The 24094-nt window shown below is 32.0% G+C and overlaps 1 protein-coding gene across 2 annotated transcripts in view; it reads left to right on the forward strand.

Annotated features, from left to right (window-relative positions):
* Positions 1 to 23843, forward strand: part of LOC145277483 (uncharacterized) — a 138569-nt gene extending 114726 nt beyond the window's left edge. For both annotated transcript variants that reach the window (XM_080128860.1, XM_080128861.1), the window contains exons 6-10: positions 5208 to 6090; positions 9733 to 10306; positions 16916 to 17138; positions 18662 to 18779; positions 21936 to 23843. In XM_080128860.1, coding sequence (XP_079984986.1) covers positions 5208 to 6090; positions 9733 to 10306; positions 16916 to 17138; positions 18662 to 18779; positions 21936 to 22270 — 2133 coding nt within the window. In that variant the 3' untranslated portion in view covers positions 22271 to 23843. The remainder of the gene's footprint in view (positions 1 to 5207; positions 6091 to 9732; positions 10307 to 16915; positions 17139 to 18661; positions 18780 to 21935) is intronic.
* The last annotated feature ends 251 nt before the right edge of the window (positions 23844 to 24094 follow it).

Consider the following 24094-nt stretch of genomic DNA (forward strand, 5'->3'; position numbering starts at 1 on the left):
AATTCAGAACCACTGATAAGTAATTTTAATCTTATAAAAGCAAATTACGTAAAATATTTGCTCTTAAACAATTCAGGTTTCTAATAATAATCACTTTGTTATTTTATTATTAAAAAAAACAAAAAAAAACATGAATGTTATATAATTACAAACAAACTGAGATTGAAACCTAACTGTTTTGTCCAGTCTTACTTGCTATGCAGTCAACATCAGCTATGAAGTAAGAAATTTTATATATGCATTATCAACAGCCTAGAATGCCCTATACTTTTCTGAGGAGTTGTTTACTGTTGCTAGTTTCTTACCAAACATGGGGAGGGGGGGGCATGTAGTTATCCATATATGTTTGTGTGTGTTTAAGTTGGTTAGATAATTACTGTTTTCTTATTTTTTTCTCATTTTTTTCCACTGATATTTGTCTTTCACAATTGATTTATTTTAATTATTTACATAATTTTAAAAATCAGTTTTATATTAGTGATGGGACGATTTCAAAATCTTTTCAATTCTGATTCTTTTATTTTAAATTTTCAAATTTCAATAAACAGACTGTTAAATTTGACTGAAAATCTAATCTCCACCTTGATAAAGTTAAACTTAACCGAAAAAAATATTTTTAACGATTGTTATAAATTTACATTGTATTGGATGGATGTTATGATCTGAAGATTTTAGTTTTACTTGTTTGAAATCAACAAGTATTTAGCATCTCACCAGTAGCAATAGAAAATTAAATTTTAAAGAAAAAAATAAAGATTTTGTTTTTCTTTTAATCAGAAATAGATTAAAAAATTTTCAGATTCCAATACCCCAAAAGTTTTGATATTTCTGATTTTGATTAATTATCTCCTTATTAATGTGTGTATCTATGTGTGTAAGTGTTGGAATGTGGAAAAATCGGAGCTGTTTGGGGTATCTGAATAAAAAAAAATTTGAGTCTATTTTCCGATGCCAAAACTGATTCCATTTAATTATCTTTTTTTATTTGATTTTGGTTTAAAAAACATCTTCCACTGCTTGTAGTAATAATAAATATTGATTTAAACATCGAGTAAGACTAAAATCTCTAGATCACCCCCTCACTAGTGTGTTTTTATGTTTAAGAAAATACGGGCACATTTATGATGCATTTGTGCAGTAATCGGGACAAAACAACACTTTTATAGTTAAATATTTAGAGATTTATAAAGAATCGGAATCAGGAATTTAGTACGGAATCGGTAATTGTATCAGAATCGGGGGTGGGGTATTGGAATCGTCCCATCATTTATATACATATATATATATATATATATATATATATATATATATATATATATATATATATATATATATATATAAAATATATATTTTTTTGAATTTACATAATAAATTTGATTTAAAAATATATAGATATAGTTACCTTTTAATTTTTCTTTTTTTGAAATCAGGAACTGTATTTAAAGTAGTCATTTAGATGTTTGCTATAGCTTTTTATTTTATTGAATGATGAATTTTAAAAGGGCGACGCTCGTGCAGTAAATTGTTTCCGTTAGCGTATTTTGATTTAAAGACGCTACAGTTAATATCTATAGAGAGAGAATATTTATTTTGCAAGTTTTTAAGGGGAGATAATTGTCATGGTTTTATTTATTATTTGATTTACGAGTCTAAGGGCGGTAATTGGTTTAACTTAATTTATTAAAAAAAAAAAAATAAAATAAAATAAAGTAATCTATTTTTACTAATGAGTAATTTTTAATGATTTAAGGTGGTTTATATTTATTAAATTTAAACCAACGTTTATGATTACATGATAGAAGCTCGTGTCTTGAATTTACTAGTTTGGTTGTGCTTTTTATATCTTCATATTTTAAAATTTTTAGGGTTTCTTTTGTACATAATGTACAAAATTTATCTCCTGGTTTATATGATTTGCAAGTCTCAATTATTTGCCATTTTAAGTTGAAAGAAATATTGCTATTTTTTAGTTGCCAAATATAGTTGGATAGAGTAGTTTGGTTTGATAGAGAGTTATTTTTAAAATAATGTTTGTGCGTTGAAATTCTATGTTTTATTGGGCCAGATGTGGAACCAATATATATTACCTCTTGATTATTATGATTATTTTCCGTTAGGTCTATTGTTGGATTATAATGTGGTGGGTTGGTTAATAATTGATCGGTAGATCGATTTAAGTTGGTGTTATTATTTAATCTGGTAGTTGAGTTATGGCTGTTGATAGGTTCTTGTATATTTGGAGTTTTTGATACTGTGCAGCTATAGATAACATTTTTAATTTTTACAAGGCTCATGTAAAATTAAAAATGTTATCTATAGCTGCACAGTATCAAAAACTCCAAATATACAAGAACCTATCAACAGCCATAACTCAACTACCAGATTAAATAATAACACCAACTTAAATCGATCTACCGATCAATTATTAACCAACCCACCACATTATAATCCAACAATAGACCTAACGGAAAATAATCATAATAATCAAGAGGTAATATATATTGGTTCCACATCTGGCCCAATAAAACATAGAATTTCAACGCACAAACATTATTTTAAAAATAACTCTCTATCAAACCAAACTACTCTATCCAACTATATTTGGCAACTAAAAAATAGCAATATTTCTTTCAACTTAAAATGGCAAATAATTGAGACTTGCAAATCATATAAACCAGGAGATAAATATTGTACATTATGTACAAAAGAAACCCTAAAAATTTTAAAATATGAAGATATAAAAAGCACAACCAAACTAGTAAATTCAAGACACGAGCTTCTATCATGTAATCATAAACGTTGGTTTAAATTTAATAAATATAAACCACCTTAAATCATTAAAAATTACTCATTAGTAAAAATAGATTACTTTATTTTATTTTATTTATTTTTTTTTTAATAAATTAAGTTAGACCAATTACCACCCTTAGACTCGTAAATCAAATAATAAATAAAACCATGACAATTATCTCCCCTTAAAAACTTGCAAAATAAATATTCTCTCTCTATAGATATTAACTGTAGCGTCTTTAAATCAAAATACGCTAACGGAAACAATTTACTGCACGAGCGTCGCCCTTTTAAAATTCATCATTCAATAAAATAAAAAGCTATAGCAAACATCTAAATGACTACTTTAAATACAGTTCCTGATTTCAAAAAAAGAAAAATTAAAAGGTAACTATATCTATATATTTTTAAATCAAATTTATTATGTAAATTCAAAAAAATATATATTTTTTCTACTCATTTCTATCTCTAACCTATACCAATTTTCTTATTAATTTTCTTATAAATTTTAAATCCAAACCTTTTACTTCAATTTTTCAGATTCATCTGCCTTACTTTTAATGCTAGGTTTATTTTTGGTGTCTTTTCAATTCAATAGAAATCCTCCTAAATTTGCTGATGAGGAGACCGTGCTTACCAAAAAAACTATGTATAATTGTTCTACGTGACTTAATGTATACCACAAATAAAAAGCACGGATTTCCGAAACGATCGTACAGATAATTGACTTTGTTGTTGTTCCTTCTTATGAAACTGATTTTTAATTTAATTAAATTTTGATTTTTAAATTTAAAAAATTTTTTTTTAAATTATAAATCACATTACTTAATATTGAATTAGCTCTAGGACATTTAACTATCGAGCTTATTATATATCTAAATTACAACGAGCATTTCCTGTATTTTAATTAAACTAGTAATTTCACTATTACATTAAAATACACTTAGCTCTTTAGACTATTATTCTAATCTCCTTTAAATTATATATATATATATATATATATATATATATATATATATAATAAATAAAATCCACAAACGGTTGGTTTGTCATTTAACGACTCCTTGCTGTGGCTAGATGTAGTAAGCATATCAACCTAAATGATTGAAATCTAGATCATATATATATAATAATAAAGATGTTTGTCTGTTCTATTAGCCAGATTTTTATGAAAGGTTGGAACCTAGTAGGCATAAAATGTAATCTAATTGGCTGTATGATTTCTTTTTGAGTGAAAGAAAATGAGAACTGCCTTAAAAATACATTGAAAACTTACTGGATAAATTTTGATGAAATTTGGAACAGATTTCCGTCATGAAAATGAATGTAATGTATAATCTATCATTTTAACAAAATATGTGCAATAATGCTATGAAGTCTGCGTTAATGGCAGACACAAAAATAGAGATGTACGATTCTAGAGAGTAGAAAGTGAACGTGGAGTTTACTTTTGACAATCTTGTAATTCTTGATTTTTTTTTTTGATTTTTTTTTGCCCTTTAGTCCTCACATTCTATTAGTGATGTTTTTGGCAAAAGAGAGAAGAATCAAAGTGGTACTTTTTCTTTTGACTTCTTACATAAAGTGGCTTTATGCCTTGTCTAGAGTGATTTCCATTAAAAAAAAAAAAAGAATTACAAGCTGTGTTCTTTCAATCATATATTTTTATCTCCCTTATTGTCTATAAACCAGTACAATACCGGGTAACCCTGCTATATCAACTTTCTATATAGGTTGCAAGGATCACTCAAATTCATTATTAGAAAAGGAAACTGATATATTATTTATTCTGCCCATAAGTTTATTTCCATTGGTTTAGATTCTGTTTTCAATATTCGATCTATTTAAAACCAATGAAGAAAGAGACTGGTTTAATTTCTCTTCAGTTCTTTTGGTATCGGTATGTGTGCGCAGCAATTTGCATGTCTGTATACTGTTTAATAATCCGTCCAATTTTAAATGATTATCTAGAGAAAAGAAAAAAAAGGAAATTGCATGTGGAAAAAGGAGAGAACTATTTGGGTCTTGTCTAGAATTTTTAACTAAGAAAATCAAATTTTACGTGTAAGAGAAGAGTAATTGTAGTGCATTGACATCTTTAAAAAATCTCAAGAAACAAGGGAGATAACTCAACAATTTAAACTTTTGAGATTTTTATTGTAACATCTATTACTTAAAAATGATTTTTTTTATAAAAATGAAATTACTTGATCAATTTATTTTGTTTTTGGAATATAATATTTTCATTTTGCTATGTACGTACATTATACAGAATTTTCCTTATTTTTGTTTTTAATATGGGGGGGGGGCTCTGAAGAAGAACCAACTATTTTTATAAACTCTCAAACGATATTCATTTAAGTTTTTCTTCAATGTTAGTTTTACTTATTTTATAGTGTTTTTTTTTTCTTTTCCAGAGAGAAAAACTTGACAGCATTTTAAGAAGCAAGTCTTCGATCGCAGTCATCATACAACGTCCAGTGAAATTTGAACAGGAACTTTTACGTGGTTGGGAACTTCTCCAAAAAGTTATTTATCCCACTCGCAGAGTATTCATGATTGGAAGTGGAGCTGGAACCTACTTCAACTCCTTTGGTGTAAAATATGATTTTCTAGGTTTGGCCTACAACTACAATCACCAATACTTGCCGCCCATAAAAACTACTGCCTTTAAGGCCTGCTGTGTTCACCGGCTTGGAAACAGAACATTTTCCGTGTTTCCTTGGAGCACAAGGTGGCAGTCAGCTGGCCGTTCTTTGCTGGGGGACCAGGTGCAGCAGGATGTGATCGAGCTGATGGCCGTTTTTGACGAGTCATTTTTCCACAATTGTATGAACATCAGCTTCACGAAGGACAGTATATTTTTGCTGATGGTAGAGTGTGACAAGGTGAATGATAACCAAGAAGTTAACCGCATCTTGCATACGGTGCACACCTGCATTGGGAAAGACGCCATCATCCGCTTGTTTGTCGTGTGTCAGCACGGTGCCACTCAGTGTGCACACGCAACCAGCCATCAGTCGTTGCTGAACAAAAGCCGGCAGACGAAGCTGCTGGAAGTTCCGATGAACCCCAACTCGAATGCCATCGACAATTTCCTCGGTTCACTCTTTGCCATTGTCCACAATACAAAACCCCTTCAAGTTAATCAGGCAACGTTACGCTTTCTATCTGAACGGAAAAAGACTAATATTGTACCCAATTTGTATTCATCTGTGAAAGAGATGTTTAAAATGTTTACGGAAAAAGATACCTTAGATGTGATTGCGGACCTCAAAGAAATGAGGGAATTTATTGGACGTAAGTTTGTCATTTTTTTTTTTCTTTTTTCTTGTTCACCCTAAATGAGGCACATTGCCACTTGAGTGTAAGGGGCTACTATTTAGGATCATGTCCATTTAAACTTTTGCATGTCGGTATAGTCAGGGAAACGGGGAGTAGAAAGGAAATTCTGAGGTCTAGCAGTTTTGGGGAAGAAGTTGTTAGAGTAGAAGACTTTTCGTCATCCAGATACCTCTACAGTGAGTGAAGGGATGAGATTTTGTTGCTAGACAGACCTAGACAGACTTATCAGGGGTATGTACGTTGAGGTGAGGTACAAGTGCTAAGAGTTCATCAGAGCATATTCCATTAAAGAACTTGGAAAACAGACACGTTCAACTCCAGTCTCTCTTCTCTCTCTCGGGGAACCTCTGAGCCGCTAACTGTCCTTAACTGTGTCAAACCCACAACTGTTGTCAACCATCAAAAACCCAAAGACATTTCTATTGTAAAACTCTATTGGCACTCCTATAACGGCATCTAAAATATATTGACCTTCTTTGTCTCAATCATAATTGTAGCTTGATTAACAATCCTATATTAGCTTTCTTTTGTGTTCCTTTGTGAACAACTTCCTTTTCATTGTTCTGCTGATAAACCTATTTTCATTTGTTTTGTATTTTTTTCTCTTTCTCTCCTATTTCTAAACACTTGAATGAGATATGTCGATAATAACACAACAGTGCAGCAATGATCTGTGAATTTTTACTTCATCAATATCTAATGAATTTTTACTTCATCAATATCTAATGAATTTTTACTTCATCAATATCTAATGAATTTTTACTTCATCAATATCTAATGAATTTTTACTTCATCAATATCTAATGAATTTTTACTTCATCAATATCTAATGAATTTTTACTTCATCAATATCTAATGAATTTTTACTTCATCAATATCTAATGAATTTTTACTTCATCAATATCTAATGAATTTTTACTTCATCAATATCTAATGAATTTTTACTTCATCAATATCTAATGAATTTTTACTTCATCAATATCTAATGAATTTTTACTTCATCAATATCTAATGAATTTTTACTTCATCAATATCTAATGCAACACAGAAAAGCGCATCTATTTCTGATACTCACAAACATGAAAAATACAAACTTTTCTATTATAAATTAAAATAGGAACCACAATCATACAGACTACATAACAAGCCATTAAAAATGCACAAACTGAAAATACAAACATCCCATCAACAACCAAAGATGGCATTTATTCAATTTCATGCAAAGAATACAACAAAAGGTTATGTCAGTGAAACTTGTATAAAAGAATATGAACATAAAAGGCCATTAAATTAAACAATCATCAAAATGTACTTTTCTCCAAAATGTTAGATTTCAAGTACACATTGAATTTCACTCAAATTATACTCATAAAACTGATTCATAATAAAAACGTTTTTGCCGACTCACTGATTTGTCATTTCCAAATCTAATTATCAAATAACAAGCAGTTTTCTTCTATATCTTTGCTATTTTAGCTAAAATTATAATCAAAGAAAACATTGAGTTAGACTGTTGACCTCTCGTTTTGATGTGTGTATGTCTCTCTCTCTCTCTCTATATATATATATATATATAATGTCTGTTTATTATATAAACATTATTGGTTACATGTGCATACATGTTTCAGTGAATCTCAATTCAAAAATACCCATCTCATCAGACCGAGAAAGGAAACACTATTGAAACAAGATTCATTCATTTTGTATATAAAAATATATTCGGGTGTGATTTACACTCTGAAAGAAAGTAGGGAGATATAGTTTGTGAATGCGGACAATAGAGGTCTGGAGGAAAGTGTGATAAAGAAAGATGGGAGGGGGAAGGGAAGTATGATCCCGCCTGGTCAAACTGTCATAACGGGGAGAGGTATTGGTTGTATTTTAACTAGACGGTTGTTTTTTTTTTGGCTTAAGTGTTTGCTTTGATCTGAAGTAATATTATACTCTCAACAATGTTGTTACCCTATTTTAAAACTTTCTGGCTGGTTTTTCTTAGTGGTGGCGCATTCCTTATTCTCCTATTTTACTGATAAACTCTATTTTTAATTTTATTCCTCGCTTATATTAATTCATTCCTCACTTTTATTTATTTATTTGTTTATTTATTTCAAAATAATGCCTGCATGATCAAATTAAAGACCTGTAAAAATATATACACGCTTATTTATATGATTTAAATAAAGGTGGTATCATAGGAATTATATTTTTCACTTTAACGTGTCCAAAGTAATTACACAGGCATATGTTTTGTTAAAATCTATATGTAAATTTAATTTCAATGGTTGTCAACTCCAATGAAATAATGAAAACCATTGAAATTAAATTTACATATAGATTTAAACAAAACTTATACCTGTGTAATTACTTTGGACACGTTAAAATGAAAAATATAATTCCTATGATACCACCTTTATATAAATAAGCGTGTATATATGTTTACAGGTTGTTAATTTGATCATGTAGACATATTATTTTGAAACAAACAAATAAATAAATAAAAGCGAGGAATGAATAAATATAAGTGAGGAATAAAATGAATAAATAGAGCTTATCAGTAAAATAGGAGCATAAGGAATGTGCCACTACTATAGAAAAATCATCCAGAAAGTCTTAAAATGGAGAAACAGCACTGTTGAGAGTATATTACTTTAGATCAAAGCAAACACTTAGGCCAAAAAACAACCGTCTCACTAAAATACAACCGCTACCTCTCCCGCTGTGACAGCTTGATAAGGCAGGATCATACTTCTCCCCCCCCCCACTCCCTTTCTTTACCACACCTCCCTCCAAACCTCTACTTGGCATTCATAAACTATATACCCCCCCCCCTCCACTTTCTTTCAGATTGTAAATCACACCCGAATATATTTTTATATACAAAGTGAATGAACCTTGATTTTTTGTTTCAATAGCGTTTCCTTTCTTGGTCTGATGAGGTGGGTCTCTCTGAATTGAGGTTCCACTGAAAGATGTATGCACAGATGTAACCAATGTTTGTGTACCTGCTCTGTCCTCCACTGAGTACTCTTTAATGATCACACAGGTTTCGGTGGATTTACATCGAACAAACCAATCCATACAACCATTATATAATGTACATGTGTAGAGATGATTAATGTGAATCAGAAATATCAGAACTCATGAGAATATAGAAATCAAAAATAAATTGTCATTGTTTTCCAATACTGAAAACAATTCTTTTTGTTTATTTGTTTAAAACATAATTTTCCATTACGGGTACTAATGATAAAATATCTTTAATTTTACACTAACCAATGAAGCACAAATCTCTAAATTATCTCCCACAGGTGTATTTTTTATATTTGCAAAAATATATGCACAGATTACATTAGTTTTTACAATAATGCGATAATAAAAATGAAAAAATATAGTTAAATATTTAAGTCTTAAAAGAATTGGAATCAGTAATTGTATCAGAATCAAGAATTTTGAACATAATTAGTAATTGTGTCGTAATCAGAAAAAAATTGGAATTGTCCCATCACTAAAAGGTATATAAAGTGAAATGATAATTTGATTAAATGATTTTGAAATATATTTTTTTTTAAATTAAATTTTTTTTATTTTCCTTGCCAGTTGATCTGAAGAACCGGCCAACCCGTTCTACCTTGCATCCAAGTCGACAAACTCACACCAGTCTTTATTTTGCTACAAACATCGAGTTTATTCTGACGTCCATGTCACAAATGGCTTACCCAACTCTCTCTGGTCGAAGTAATAACATCCAAGAGCAACGACAGACTCTCATCATGGCTTCTGCGTTGATCCATCGTAACTTACTCCTGAAGCATCTGCAGCCGCATGAATCAAATGCCTTGGAAATTCTCTCGGTGCTTGAGTCCAATAAAATTATCTTTGGCCTAAAAAGTTGTGGTCATCATTTGACCAACAATTATTATGTTCCATTCCTTCAGCAGAATGTCTCGTTAAAATTAAACAAATTCTCTGAAACGCCCTACGTACTCTATATTGATTTCACAACTCACATTTTGTCAACAGACTTCCTTGAACTTGTTGTCTACTTTGGAAATTCTCAAGGTTGGGATTTCAACCAGGAATTACAACTTTATGTCTGTCAAATCTTATTTGAGAAATTCCTCTTCACCTTTGAATTCCGACCTCTTCTCAAACAAATACGAATTGTTCCAAGGTATGTCGACCAACTTCATTTTACATGTTTTTTTTCTTTTCTATTTCACTTTTTTTATTTTAAATTAAGAATATATAAATTTTTTAAATTTATTTATTTTTTTTTTTATATCTTATTCTAATAATTCAGGCTATTATTTTCTTCTTGAAAGTTAGTTTTTGCTTGTAAAAATGTTTGTGTTTTTGCATTTTTATTTTTTGCATTTTGTCTACTTGACTCCTCTCCCTCTTTCTCTTATTCCTTTTCTTTCCTTCTCTTATTCCTTTTCTCTCTCTCTCTCGCTGTAAACTGATAGGGTCCCAACTATGGGTTAAATAGAAAACGAAAAAAAAAAAAAAAAGCAAATATATTCTATTAAAAAATTGTTCTTCAAAATCTGATTGGCCCTGTCGGTGGGGCATTAGAATAAACCGACTGCCCCCCCCCCTGCAAAGGGTAAAAGTCCCTCAATAGGGCTACCTGTTGGCCGTGGGTGACAACCCATGATGCCTAGGAAAAGGATCCTAGTTGCTGAGCAACTGATGCCTAGGGAAAATAAAGGTATCAGTTCCAACACTCCACTTTGGCCTTGTACTAGGCTAGACGGGCGGTCGGAGAGGCCCAATCCGATCAATCGGCTAGTCATGCCAAGCCCCAACACTTACACTGAAAATGTCAATTATAACATTTAAAAAAAAAAATGAACAAATATAATCTAAAGATAATACATCTTATTACTACAAACATAGATAAACCAGGTAAGTGTTAGAAGGCGATGGCAAGGGTCAATCAATTGATGAGACAAAAACCATACAACTGCTCCCTAACCAATGTTTCTATCAAACTGGGAAAGAAGAAACTAAAGGAGGAAACAGGAAATGATGGAACAAACTTTACCAATTGAGTATACCTTTTTTTGTATCCCTGGGATGAAAGGGCGAATGGGTTTCTCCCCTAACATTTCCCAATTTCGGGCTCCGAGGAGGGTGGGGAGCAAGAGAGATGAAAATCTAAACAAACTTCCATGGATATAATAAACCCAAACAAAAAACCCAGAAACCAAAAAGATAAAACAAAATCGAAAAGAACCCACTCTGACGTAACCAGCTTAGACAGTGAGCAAGAATATAACTATGAAATAATTGATAAAGAAAAATATCCAAGATTCATAGTAATCAAAACCTTAGAAGGAAAAAAGATCAGCGATATGTCTCCATTCTTAATTGAAAAAATTCTGTCTCAAAACAGCAACCCAAAAACAGCCCCAAAAATGAAAAATGGCAATCTACTTGTCACAGTAGACAACTGTAAAGACGCAAAAAACATCTTAGAGATGGAAAAATTCCATATCTATAAATGCAAAAGTTATGCCCATGAAAGATTAAACTCATCAAAAGGTGTCATAAAAAGCCATGAATTAACCCTGGCTACTGCAGAAAAAATAGAAAATGCCTTAAGAAAACAGGGAGTAATCGATCATGTTCGAATAAACATAAAAAGGAATGGTCAAACCATACCTACAAAAACCTACGTACTAACATTCAATACACCAAAACTTCCCAAAAAAATAAAAATCGGATATACAATAGAAAAAGTAGAACAATATATACCAGCCTCTCTGAGATGTTTCAAGTGTCATAAATATGGACATAACAGAGAAACATACAAAGGACAGAAAAAATGTAGAAAATGTGGCTTAAAAGAACCTAACCACACTGAAAGTGAATGCCCAAACGAAATAAAATGCCCAAATTGCCAAGAAAAACACCCAGCATACTCTAAAATATGCAAAATCTTCAAAAAAAAAATAGCTGAAATAAAATACAAACAAAATGTATCCTTTCCTGAAGCAAGGAAAATAGCAAGCTCTCGAGAAAAAACAAACACTTATGCAGACATCGCAAAAATTTCAAACTAAACCCACTACCAAGACCTACTTAAGCTAATCTCCGAACTCAAAAATCTAATTGAAACTTTAAAAACTAACCAAAATGAAAACAAGAAACAAATACCAGTATCTTCTAAAACTAAGTCAAATGATCTAAAACAAGTCCCAAAGAACAAAAAAGAACCCGAACAGCAAAAACCACAAATAAACCGTGGAAGATCCAAATCACGAACAAGGACAAAAGCAGAAGATAAACACACAATATCTGGAAAGATGGAAACAGAATGGGAAAACACTAAATCTCTTTCCAAAAACCAAAACAAACAAAAAACAGAAATAATATTAATCGAAAACGAAAATAAATTTGAATTGATTGAAATCGAGAATCACAGAAATAAATCTAGCTCCAAAAACAGAACTGATCAGGTGGAGAAAATGGAGACTGAGGAACCAAGCAGTTCAAGTAAGCACAAAACAAAAACCACTCAAAACACAACAAATCAATAGAATACTGATATAAAAACCTAAACAAAAACCAAACAGATAAAAAAAAACAAAACAAAAAAACTAACTTATTTATGCAAATGAATACAGTGGAACTGTAGAGGCATAAAACCAAACTACGAAGAAGTCAAACATATAATAGCACAATATAACCCCAGCATAATTGGTCTACAGGAAACTCTTCTAAAAGAAACGGACACCATCAACTTCAAAGGATACCACATCTACAATCAAACAAACAGATCACAAGCAGATAATCGACCCACAGGTGGCACCTCAATTATAATAAAAAAACAGATACCACATATAAAATTACAACTCCAAACAAACCTTCAAACAATAGCAATTAAAGCTACACTCCACCGACCAACAACTATTTGTTCAATCTATATTCCATCTAAACATAAATTAAATAAAACCGAAATTGAAGACCTGATAACACAACTCCCACACTTTTTATATTAATGGGGGACTTCAACGCCCATAACAAAATGTGGGGATGTAAGAATGTTAACCAAACTGGGAAACTCATTGAATCATTACTGGAATCACCCGAAGTAACTATATTTAACGACAAAACACACACATACCTTCACCCAGGCACAGGAATGACATCAGCTATTGACCTAACCCTATGCTCCCCCACAATATTTATGGACTTCCAATGGGAGGTACATAACGACCAGTGCGGCAGCGATCACACCCCAATTTTTCTTAAAACCCAAGAACCTGCAACAGAAGAAACAAAACCAAAATGGCAAATTTATAAAGCTAACTGGACTGAATTTAGCAAACTTTGTACAAACTTAATTAACCGAGAAATAGTTAACAAACCAGATCCTATGTTAGCTTTCACCAATATGCTAAACGAAATAGCAATCAAGACAACCCCAAAATCTTCCACTAAACCACACCCAAAATCAACGCCATGGTTCACAACAGAATGTAAAGAAGCAATAACCAACAGGAAAAAAATGCTAAAACACTTCAAACAACATCCTACAAAACCCAACCTCCAAAAATACCTACAAGCACAAGCAAAACCGCGCTATATTATAAAAAAAAGCAAAAAGAAACCTGGCAAAACTATTTCCAAATTGAACAACAACAGGCCATAAAAAAAAACATGGGAAATAAGAAAAATAACTGGAAAAAAACTTGGAACATCAATAGAAAATATAAGTACACCAAATGGTAGACAAATTATAGACAAAAAAGAAATAGCAAACATAATCGCAAATGAATTCAGCCAAAACACATCATCCAACCACTATTCCTCCAAATTCCAAAAATATAAAAACAATGCAGAAAAAGAAAAACTCAATTTCACATCCAATAACAAAGAATACTATAACATCTCTTTCATTATAACAGAACTAAAAAATGCAATTCATAAAAGTAAAGATACAGCTACCGGTCCATACGACATCCACTATCAATTTCTAAAACACATGCCAGACACATCTCTCAACATTCTCTTACAGATAATTAACAAAATATGGTGGACTAACAATTTTCCAAAACACTGGCTCAAATCCAATATCATCCCAATTCCTAAAACAGGAAAAGATCACTCTAACCCTACCAATTATTGTCCTATCGCCTTAACAAGCTGCATATGCAAAACAACAGAAAGGATGGTCAATACAAGACTAATGTGGCATTTAGGAAAATATAACCTCATCTCTACACACCAAAGCGGATTTAGACAAAATCAAGGTACTAATGACCAACTTATTCGACTAGAAACGTATATTCACAACGGTCTAATAAGAAACCATCATGTGGTCTCAGTCTTTTTTGATATCGAAAAAGCGTATGACACCACGTGGAGATACGGAATCTTGAAAGATATTCACAATATGGGAATAAGAGGAAACCTAGCAAAATTTATCCAAGAATTCCTATCCCACAGAACATTTAAAGTATGCTTAAGAAATACAACATCAGATCAAGACACACAAGAAACAGGGGTACCACAGGGTAGTGTACTATCTGCCACCCTTTTTCTAATTAAAATCAATGGTATAATCGAAAATGTTAACATGGGATTCGAAAACATTTGTTTATGACTTTTCAATAACTTGCTCATCACCAAATATGCCAACTATCGAAAGACAAATGCCACATTGCCTTAACAAAATAGATCTTTGGGTTAACCAAAATGGATTCAAAATGTCCAAAAGCAAAACCACATGTATCCACTTTTGTAAGAAACAAAAATACCACTTTGACCCACAGCTCAAACTATATGGGCAACTAATACAAGTAGTACAACATACCAAATTTCTGGGGATCATTTTTGATAATAAACTAAACTTGAAGGAGCACATTAACAAACTAAAACAAAAATGCTTAAAAGCAATAAATATCTTAAAAATAGTATCAAAACTAGACTGGGGAGCAGATCAAGCTACAATGCTCAAAATATATCGCTCACATATCAGATCCAAACTGGATTATGGTTGTGCCATATACAGCTCTACTTACAAATCCTACAAAAACAAACTACTAACAATACAGAATCAAAGTTTAAGACTTAGCCTGGGAGCCTATCGAACTTCACCAATGGAAAGCCTGTATGTAGAAGCCCAAGAACTACCCCTGCATTTAAGATGGGAAAAACTAGCATTACAATACGCAACAAAACTACAAAGCAACCCCGAAAACCCAGCATACAAAACTACCTTCAACCCACAATATACAAACTTTTATTCAAGGAAACCAAAAAGTATACCCTCCTTTGGACACAGAATTAAAGAAATAATATATCAAATCAATGAAAACCCCGACGATATAATTACTCAAAAAATAAACGACAGACCACCATGGACATTACACAAATCAAAAACCGACCTAACACTTACTGCTTACAAGAAAAACATTATAAATAATATAATAAACAGAAGCAACTTCGGAGAACTAAGAGAAAAATATGCAGAATACATAGAAATATACACTGATGGATCTAAAACTATAAATGGAACAAGTGCAGCATGCACAGATGGACAAAATCAATATCAAATACGACTGTCCAACGAGGCTTCAATATATACAGCTGAGCTGCAGGCCATCAAAATAGCTCTCAAACACATCAAAGAGCAAAAATTCACAATATATACAGACTCCCTATCCTGTATCATGGCCCTTGAAGAAAAATCTAAACACCCTTTTATCACAGAAATTATACAAAAATACAACGAAATAACCGAAAAAAAAAAACAATAAAATAATTATAATAGCCTGGATACCAACCCATGTCAGCATCCCAGGAAATGAAAAGGCAGACAAACTGGCTAAAGAAGCCACAAACCACCAAATGAAAAAAATTAAAATACCACACACAGACCTAAAAAGAAAAATCAGCGAATATATAGAAAACAAGTGGCAAGAGGAATGGAACAAATTGCACGAACACCAACCAATAATAATTAAAAACGAAAAACAAAAAATTTTTAAGGGAAGAAGAGAAGAAATTGTACTAAACCGAATACGAATTGGACATACAAAATTAACTCATTCCTACCTAATCAAAGTGGAGGAAACACCAAATTGCACACTCTGCAACCAACAACTAACAATTAAACATCTACTGACAGAATGTAGAAAACACAAACACACTTGGAAGAAATATTTTAAAACAACAAACATTAGAAAAGTGTTCCAAGAAGTGGAACCCCAACAAATCATAAACTAATTAAAAGAAACAAATGTATTCAAACTCCTATAAAGTAAACAAGTAAAATTCAGTTTAGAAAAACAAATCTCTTACAACTAAAACAATTTTTCGGAAAACCTAAAGCATCTTGCTTCAAAAGGTAAACATTTTAAGAAACTTAAAATATTTTTACAAGAAACTGAAAGCCTATTATATCAGCAAAACTTTTTTGCCATTAAATGACTCTTAGAGGTTGAAATGCCGTTAAACAAACGAACACACTCACTCACTCTCTCTCGCTCTTTCTTTTACTCTTATTGCGTCTCTCTCTTACTCTCTTTCACTCTTTCACACTCTTTTTTTGTCTTTCAAAAATTTTATTTTTTCTTGCATTGTATTATAATAACAAAAAAATAATTTATTCATCATCGAACACTTAAAATATTTTATGAAGATAATTTATAACTATTGCAATACGTGACTTTTGTAATTACTGTATAAAACATATTGCACACCCACAGAATGTCTTACCATTTCGATATGATGATGTGTGCACATTTCGATTTCTTCATCTTTACAGGAACAAATTCATCCGAGAACAGCACCGTTTAACTTTGGTACGCTTTTGGCAGCAACTTACCAGTGTCTGCAAACTTGTTTTCCCTTTAAATATGTTAAAGGAACATTCTTGCTGTGACAGAGCCGCATGCATTTACTGTGGAATTGAAAGAACTAGTGGGCCCTCAGTACTCCGATGTAGCTCCCTTGAAAGGCCACACAGGGCTCCACCCGAACAACCAAAGGTAAGAAATCGGTTGTTGATTACTGTTAAAGAAACAGAAAAAACAAACAAGAATAGACATTGTTAAAATGTTTCTTCAGTCTGCATGTTTTGTGAAGAAAATGCTATTTCAAACGTAAACCTGACTGACCAATGAAGAGCCACATGATTGAAGCATTGGCTCTTTATCTGAGAGATTATATATGAACTAGACTTTTGAGTCCATTAAAAACTAACAAAAGTTATTGCATGTTAATTTAGAATAAGTACTTTATGCCAAATTGATGGTTGAATTTGGTTACTTTTTTAATTTTTTTTTTTTTTTTATTAATCCTTATTAATACCTAACTGTGCTTCAAATGAATATCATAATACTTTGCTGTATCATATCATAGCAAAAGTTCATACAAGATTTCAGTCAAATTGGCTCAGTAGTTTCCAAGAAAACTTTTGGAGTAAATATGATATTGTGGTGACTAATCCTTATTAATGCCAAACTGTGCATCGAACAGATGCCATAAAACTTAATTTGCTACACTGTATCATAACAAAAGACCATACAAAATTTCAGCCAGATTGGCCCAGTAATTTCCGAGAAAAAATGGAACAGACTGACAGAAATATATAGATATGGAAGGTTTTGCAGACTGGCTCAAAAGAGCACTGTTCCATTATGATTAGTAGGCTATAATGGCTAGCCAATATCAACGCTTGATTAACCATGCTTTTAAAAAGATAAATGGTCTCTGTAATGCCAACATGTGCAAATTCTGCCACACTGTTGAAGAGTCCGAATCATATGACGTCCAATTGTCAGGCTCTGATAGATCAGATGTTATACGATGCAACACAATTGAGTGTATAAATATCTACTGAACCATCGGTACAAAATTGAATATCCGATGTAGCAGCAAATCCTGGGAACATATACCAGAAAGAAGTGTTAGAAGTAAGTCGTTCAACATCCATTATGATTAAGGGAGAAAACTAAATACAAAGGTCTTGTGTATGACGTGAAAGGAAACTGGAATCTTAGGAAGATTTTCATCATTTCAGTAATTATAGGAGCAAACGAGTTCATGAAAAAGAATTTCAAAATCTATCTGGCAAATTTACCCTGTGAAGTGTAAGAGAGAAACAATTGTATTTAAAAGGACAGTTAAGGATACTAAAAAGATCCTTTGATTCAAATCTCTGAAAATAGTGGGTGTATGTCTGGCATCCAGTAGGATGCCCCATCCACAGTGAAAGCAACAAAAATAAAATTGAAAGAGAACCTTTAACAACTTTTGTTCAAAGTTCTCTTTTCATTTTATCTTTTTGGTTTTGCTCAAAATGGGGCATCTTACTGGATGCCAGACATTCACTTGCTATTTCAGAAATTCCAACCAAGAAATACTTTTACGATTCTAACCTTAAGTGCACTTGTTTGTAACTCTCTTGCACTGGATATGTTTGCCAGGTAGTTTTTGAAATTTATCCCCCCCCCCAAGTATAAACCTCCCCACCGTCCACATCTTTATTTTTCTCCACTTTCTTTTCTAGAAGAAACCAGCAGCGTCAGTGGAAAAGACGCTCATTCTCAACGCGAATTATAACATGATCAAAACCATATGTGATAGGTTAAATGAAAAACCAGAAGATGGATGGAAGAAAATTGCTGGTTTGTATTTTTCTTTTTGTTTTTTTCATCTTTTAAATGTTTTTATTTTTTTATTATGTAATAATCTATTATTTATGTATAAATATTTAGTTATTATATAGAATTCCTCGTATAATAAATAAACATCTGTAGTATGTACATACCCATGATGAAAGTAATACATTATATTCCAAAAATCATGTAAATTGATCAAGTAGTTTTTTTTTTAACTAAGAAAATCAAATTTATGAATATTTGACTGTTTGCCTGGCCAATTGGACCCCCCCCCCAAAAAAAAACAAGGGAGATAACTCAACAATAATTCATACTAGATTATGGTTGTAATGCCTATGAATTTCTATCAATCACTTCAAAATGAAACTATTTGATCTGTGTTCATGATTTAGGGAATTTTCGTTTTGCCATGGTACGCATAGTTTTTTAATTTTGTTTTTAATATGGAGGGAAATTCTGGCTAAAAATGAAATATTTTCTTAGTTGTTTATTTATGTCGTCTTTGCTGCTAGAACCTCTGATCTTTAGGTGCATTTTTTTTTCAAATTTGGAAACCTTCTAGTCCAAGTTCGGAATCTTAATCTCAATAAATTAGAAATTCTGTCCAGGTTACTGAATTTGATGTAAAGATTTCCAAATTTGGCTCTCAAATAAAAAAACAAAAAGGTCAGAGATTACATTGGCAAAAATGTTATGTAGACAATGATTGAAAAGTAATCTCTCTTGGACCCCAAGGAGCAAACAAACAAAAATAAATAAATCCGTGTCGGCATTTTTTCATGACCGTTATTCTCTCATCTCGACACCACTTAAAAAATCTCTCGTTGCCACATGTCCATCTAATCAGGTGCATTTCTCTTTCTTCTAATCATATGCTGGCCACAGCCATCTCATTCTCACCTTTATTTTACACGTCCATCTCTTTTGGCGTTGACTTTGTTTCTCCCTGACAATGTGGTGTCCTTTTTTCCCTTTTTCTTCTGACGCAAGCCCGCGCACATTTGCCAATTTGCATATGCATTCAAATTCTGCTCCTGCTGCTATTGCAATTGCTTGCCGTCCATCCTTTGGCTGCTGCTATTTTCATATGCACTCTGTTACAAGTGTATGCCATAAGGTTTTTAGAATTCAATATGGAAATATTTCAGAATTTAATTTTTCAAGATGCCTGGAAACTGCATCAATCGCTTTTACAAAGAATTTTTTTTTTTTTTTTTACTAATGAGTCAACACTTATCAAGGCAAAACACCCTTTTGAAGATTATGATTGAGAGGATTAAATTGATAGATGAATGATGATGAATATTATGAAAAGATTTAATATCTCCAAATATCAACAACTCAAAACAACAGCTGATGCAGAAAAAAAGAATTTTTTTGATTGACGTGGACACTAGGATACTTCAATAAAAAGTTAAATATGAACAGGTAAAATTAAAGGCTTTTTAGAGGAGGGGGGGTTACTACTTCTTAGAACTTTTTATATACTGTCTAGATCGTAATATCTAGGATTTGCGAACATGCATTGTCTAGATTTATTTACATCAACTTTTACAAAATTCTTGCTATTTCAGCCCCTCTCGTGTTGGTTTGGCTTTTTCATATAAATAAAGTGAAACTAACTTGAAACGAGAAGGCTTGGCTTTCATGCCGGTAACGTCCAGAAAGCAATAAAGCTTTGATCAATGCAGGGGAAACAAGCCCCTTATATCAGACAATTGCTATTCAATTTGGATAATCCCCTTTTTATCTTTAAATAAATTCAAATGTTTTTCTATTACTCTCCCTTGCTGGCCGAGTAATTTAGCTTAAATTTGCGGTTTTCAAAATGACAAGTGCGGACTTTCTTTTTGGTGGCACTGTACATGCAACTGAGCACCACTTGTGAATTTCGTGCTCTCTAGACACTTCCTTCTTCAGAGGAAGCCAGTTCACATAAAATCAATCCTAACAATAACATGAAACTGCATTCGAATATGTACGAATCTGTTAAGTCATGAATAACTCATTAAGCCAAACCCCATGAATAAATACTCAAAGATTTAAAGAACTTGAACCATAAAATTTTTTTGCCAAAATAAATTTATTTGTAAATAATTTTGAAAATTGTTGCTATGCTATAAAACAAAACCAACATTTCTTCATTAACATTTTCTCTTGAACTGGCTATATCACTTGAAATCCTTTTGTCACATGACTTAGCAAACCAACCAGACATTTAGCCTTGTGTCTGTGAGTCATAACTGATCTTGGGACCAGGCTTTGTCAATATGTGGGACCACACACTCCCCCATGACAGCAAATGCTGACCCCAATTCTGTTTTTGTGGATTGTTTCTCTTTCATCTTTTTTGGATGTGTTGTTGTCTTTCACATTGGCAGTTACTGAGGGTCACACACACTTCACAAGTAAAAAAATAAAACAACTCAAAACAAATTCTGTATATATCGATTGGGTTGTGGGTGCATGTGTGACACCATCACAGGAAACCACTCACAAAGGCTCCACATCTATGTCTTCTGTTGCAGCTGAGTTTAGCAGTCAGCTGGTCTCGATCTGCTCTAAGACACAACTTACCTTGTATTATCACCAACTCTTGCGAAACTAAGACTGCCCATAAACTGTCACAAAACTCATTGCCACTCTTAAAACTATCACAAAACTCTAAACATATTGACCTCCATGTCTGGTCCTTTGCATACCTTTATAAACAACTTTCTCACCATTGTCTTTCTACCAAGTCGACTCTCAACAACCCTTGATCTATCAATCAACTCATCCCCTCTTTTTTGCCATAGTTTTTCTGCTTTCTTTTTTTCTTAGCACTTGAGGGAGGGGATTGTATTGATAGTATCACACTTTTTGCATTTAGCAAACTACATATTATTTAACTACATATTATTTAACTACATATTATTTAACTACATATTATTTAACTACATATTATTTAACTACATATTATTTAACTACATATTATTTAACTACATATTATTTAACTACATATTATTTAACTACATATTATTTAACTACATATTATTTAACTTTCCAAACAATATGTACGATTTTGTATTAGATCATTGTTTTTTGTTCATTCTTTTTTGTGTTAACATTATTTTTTAAGATGTCTTAAAAAAAGAATGTTTTTGTTTCTGATTTTCACAGCTTGCTTGAACATGTCGTTGACCCACATGAATATGTGTGAAAATTGCCAGGATCCTAGTGAGAGTTTACTCTGGGAATGGTCAGCATCTGATGTCAACTGCACCATATTAGACCTGCGCAACATTCTCTTGGAGATCAACCGTGCTGACCTGGTGAGGATCTTGGACAACTACATTCTTCAGGTCAAGAAAGAAGGTGGCAGTATTGATGCCGGAAGCTCAAGCATGAACAGTAGTCGATGTAGCAGCATCAGGAGTCACACGGGAGGTGCCTGCAGCAGTAGCTTCAGCGGTACTGCAAGCAGTGCAGATGGCAGTGGTAATGTCAGCCGCTAAGTGTAGATACAAGCACAAAATAATTATCCGTCAAATTGTAAGCCAAAACTTAATGATATATGATGTCGGCTTAAACACTCAATAAGTGATTATAGAACTTGATTATTTTTTTATCTGCTATTTTTTTTTTTAATCAAGTTGTGAATCACTTTTTGCTTTGGTATCAAGGTTCTCCTTTGTTACCCGTGACTATGATTAGTTACATTATTAAGATTGTAGGTTTCGTACCTGCTTTTTTAATCAAGAGTTCAGGTTAAACAATGTTTATCAGTTGAAGCTCTTTTGTGTGTGCGTGTGTGTAAGAATTTGGTAAATAGAAAAAGATTTTCAAAAATGCTCGCGTGTACTTCATGTTATTGAGGGCATGTGACATGAAAAATATAAAATTTTTGGTGCTTTTCCAGAATTTCCTCTCTATATATTAATATAATAAAAATAAACTGTATAATATATGTACCCAAGACCAAATAAAAACATGATCCAAAAATCATGTAAACTGATTCAGTAAGTTTTATTTTTAAATAAATACAATCAGATTTTATGAGTATTTAAAAAGGGCCTGTCTTGCCCACCATTTTGAAAACAATCTCAAGAATCAGAAGATAACTCAACAATAATTCAAACTTGTGAAATTTCTTGCAATATCTACAAATACTCTTTAATCATTTAAAAATGATTTTTATAAAAATAAAACTTTGATCAATTTGTGATTTTTGGAATATGATATTTTTGTTTTGTCACATACAGATTTTTCTTTACTTTTGTTTTTTTTTTAGGAGGAATTCTAGACAAGAATCATAGTATTTTAATTGAGAAAATTCAATGTACTCTTGTAGCCTTTATAAACCTGAAAATAAAGATACCAAGAAAAGGTTTGAATTGTGAAATAATTATTTTAAATTCAAAACTTTTCCTTATTTTAATTTAGATTTTTCAAACGCACAAGACTAGATCCAAATATTCCAAATGAACAATTTTTCTTTTCTGCTTTTGATGGTTCCGTAGATTAGTAATTTTTTCAACCAACGCATGTCAGGTGAAAATATTATTACATAAATAAATTCAAAGAATTATGAAAAATGATTCAATAGATGCCCTAGATGTATTTAAAAAAAAAAAATCGTCCACAATTACGTTCTTACATACTGTGTTTAAAAATGGTGGATCCTTAATGTAAGTCAAGGGAGATAAGTCAGTTTTTCATACTGCATTGAACTAAAACCTTCAATAAAATCCGATAATTTGGTAAATTCTATTTTTACTTGTAATCATTTTTCTACAGGATCATTTTTTGTAATTTTTAAAATTTATACTAATTTCGACATGTCATGTAAGTACGTAATGTTTTCACCTAAAATGCGTTAGTTTAAAAAGTTCACCAATCTACACAAGCCCCATGCTTTTCACAACATGCAAACTGGATAATATGCCAAGGTAGATGTGAGGATGTTCTATCTTTTTTCAAATGGCTATATTCTTGTGTCAACTGAGGGGACAAGAGATTAAAATACAGAAAAATTACTATGAGGACCCCCCCCCCCCTCCGCTTCTATTTACAAAAAAAGAAAGAAAATTCTTGATCGTGAGATGATCTGCTTTATTGCCCACTTTTTAGTTCTTTACGCTTAAGATTTTGTGAACCAACTTTAAAGATTTCTCTTTGTCTTACATAATTTGTCTAACCACGTGTCCTGTTGATATATATTTATATATCAATTCGACTTTAATGATGGGGATACTCTGACCGAGTCTAATTCCTTGGCGACCACACTTTCAGATGAATAACGGACGTTCGTGAGAATTCCCCCAATTTTTTTCTCTCAA

Source organism: Euprymna scolopes, chromosome 6 (genome assembly GCF_053919585.1).
Source record: "Euprymna scolopes isolate OS-2025 chromosome 6, ASM5391958v1, whole genome shotgun sequence".
In the NCBI taxonomy this organism is placed as follows: Eukaryota; Metazoa; Mollusca; class Cephalopoda; order Sepiida; family Sepiolidae; genus Euprymna; species Euprymna scolopes.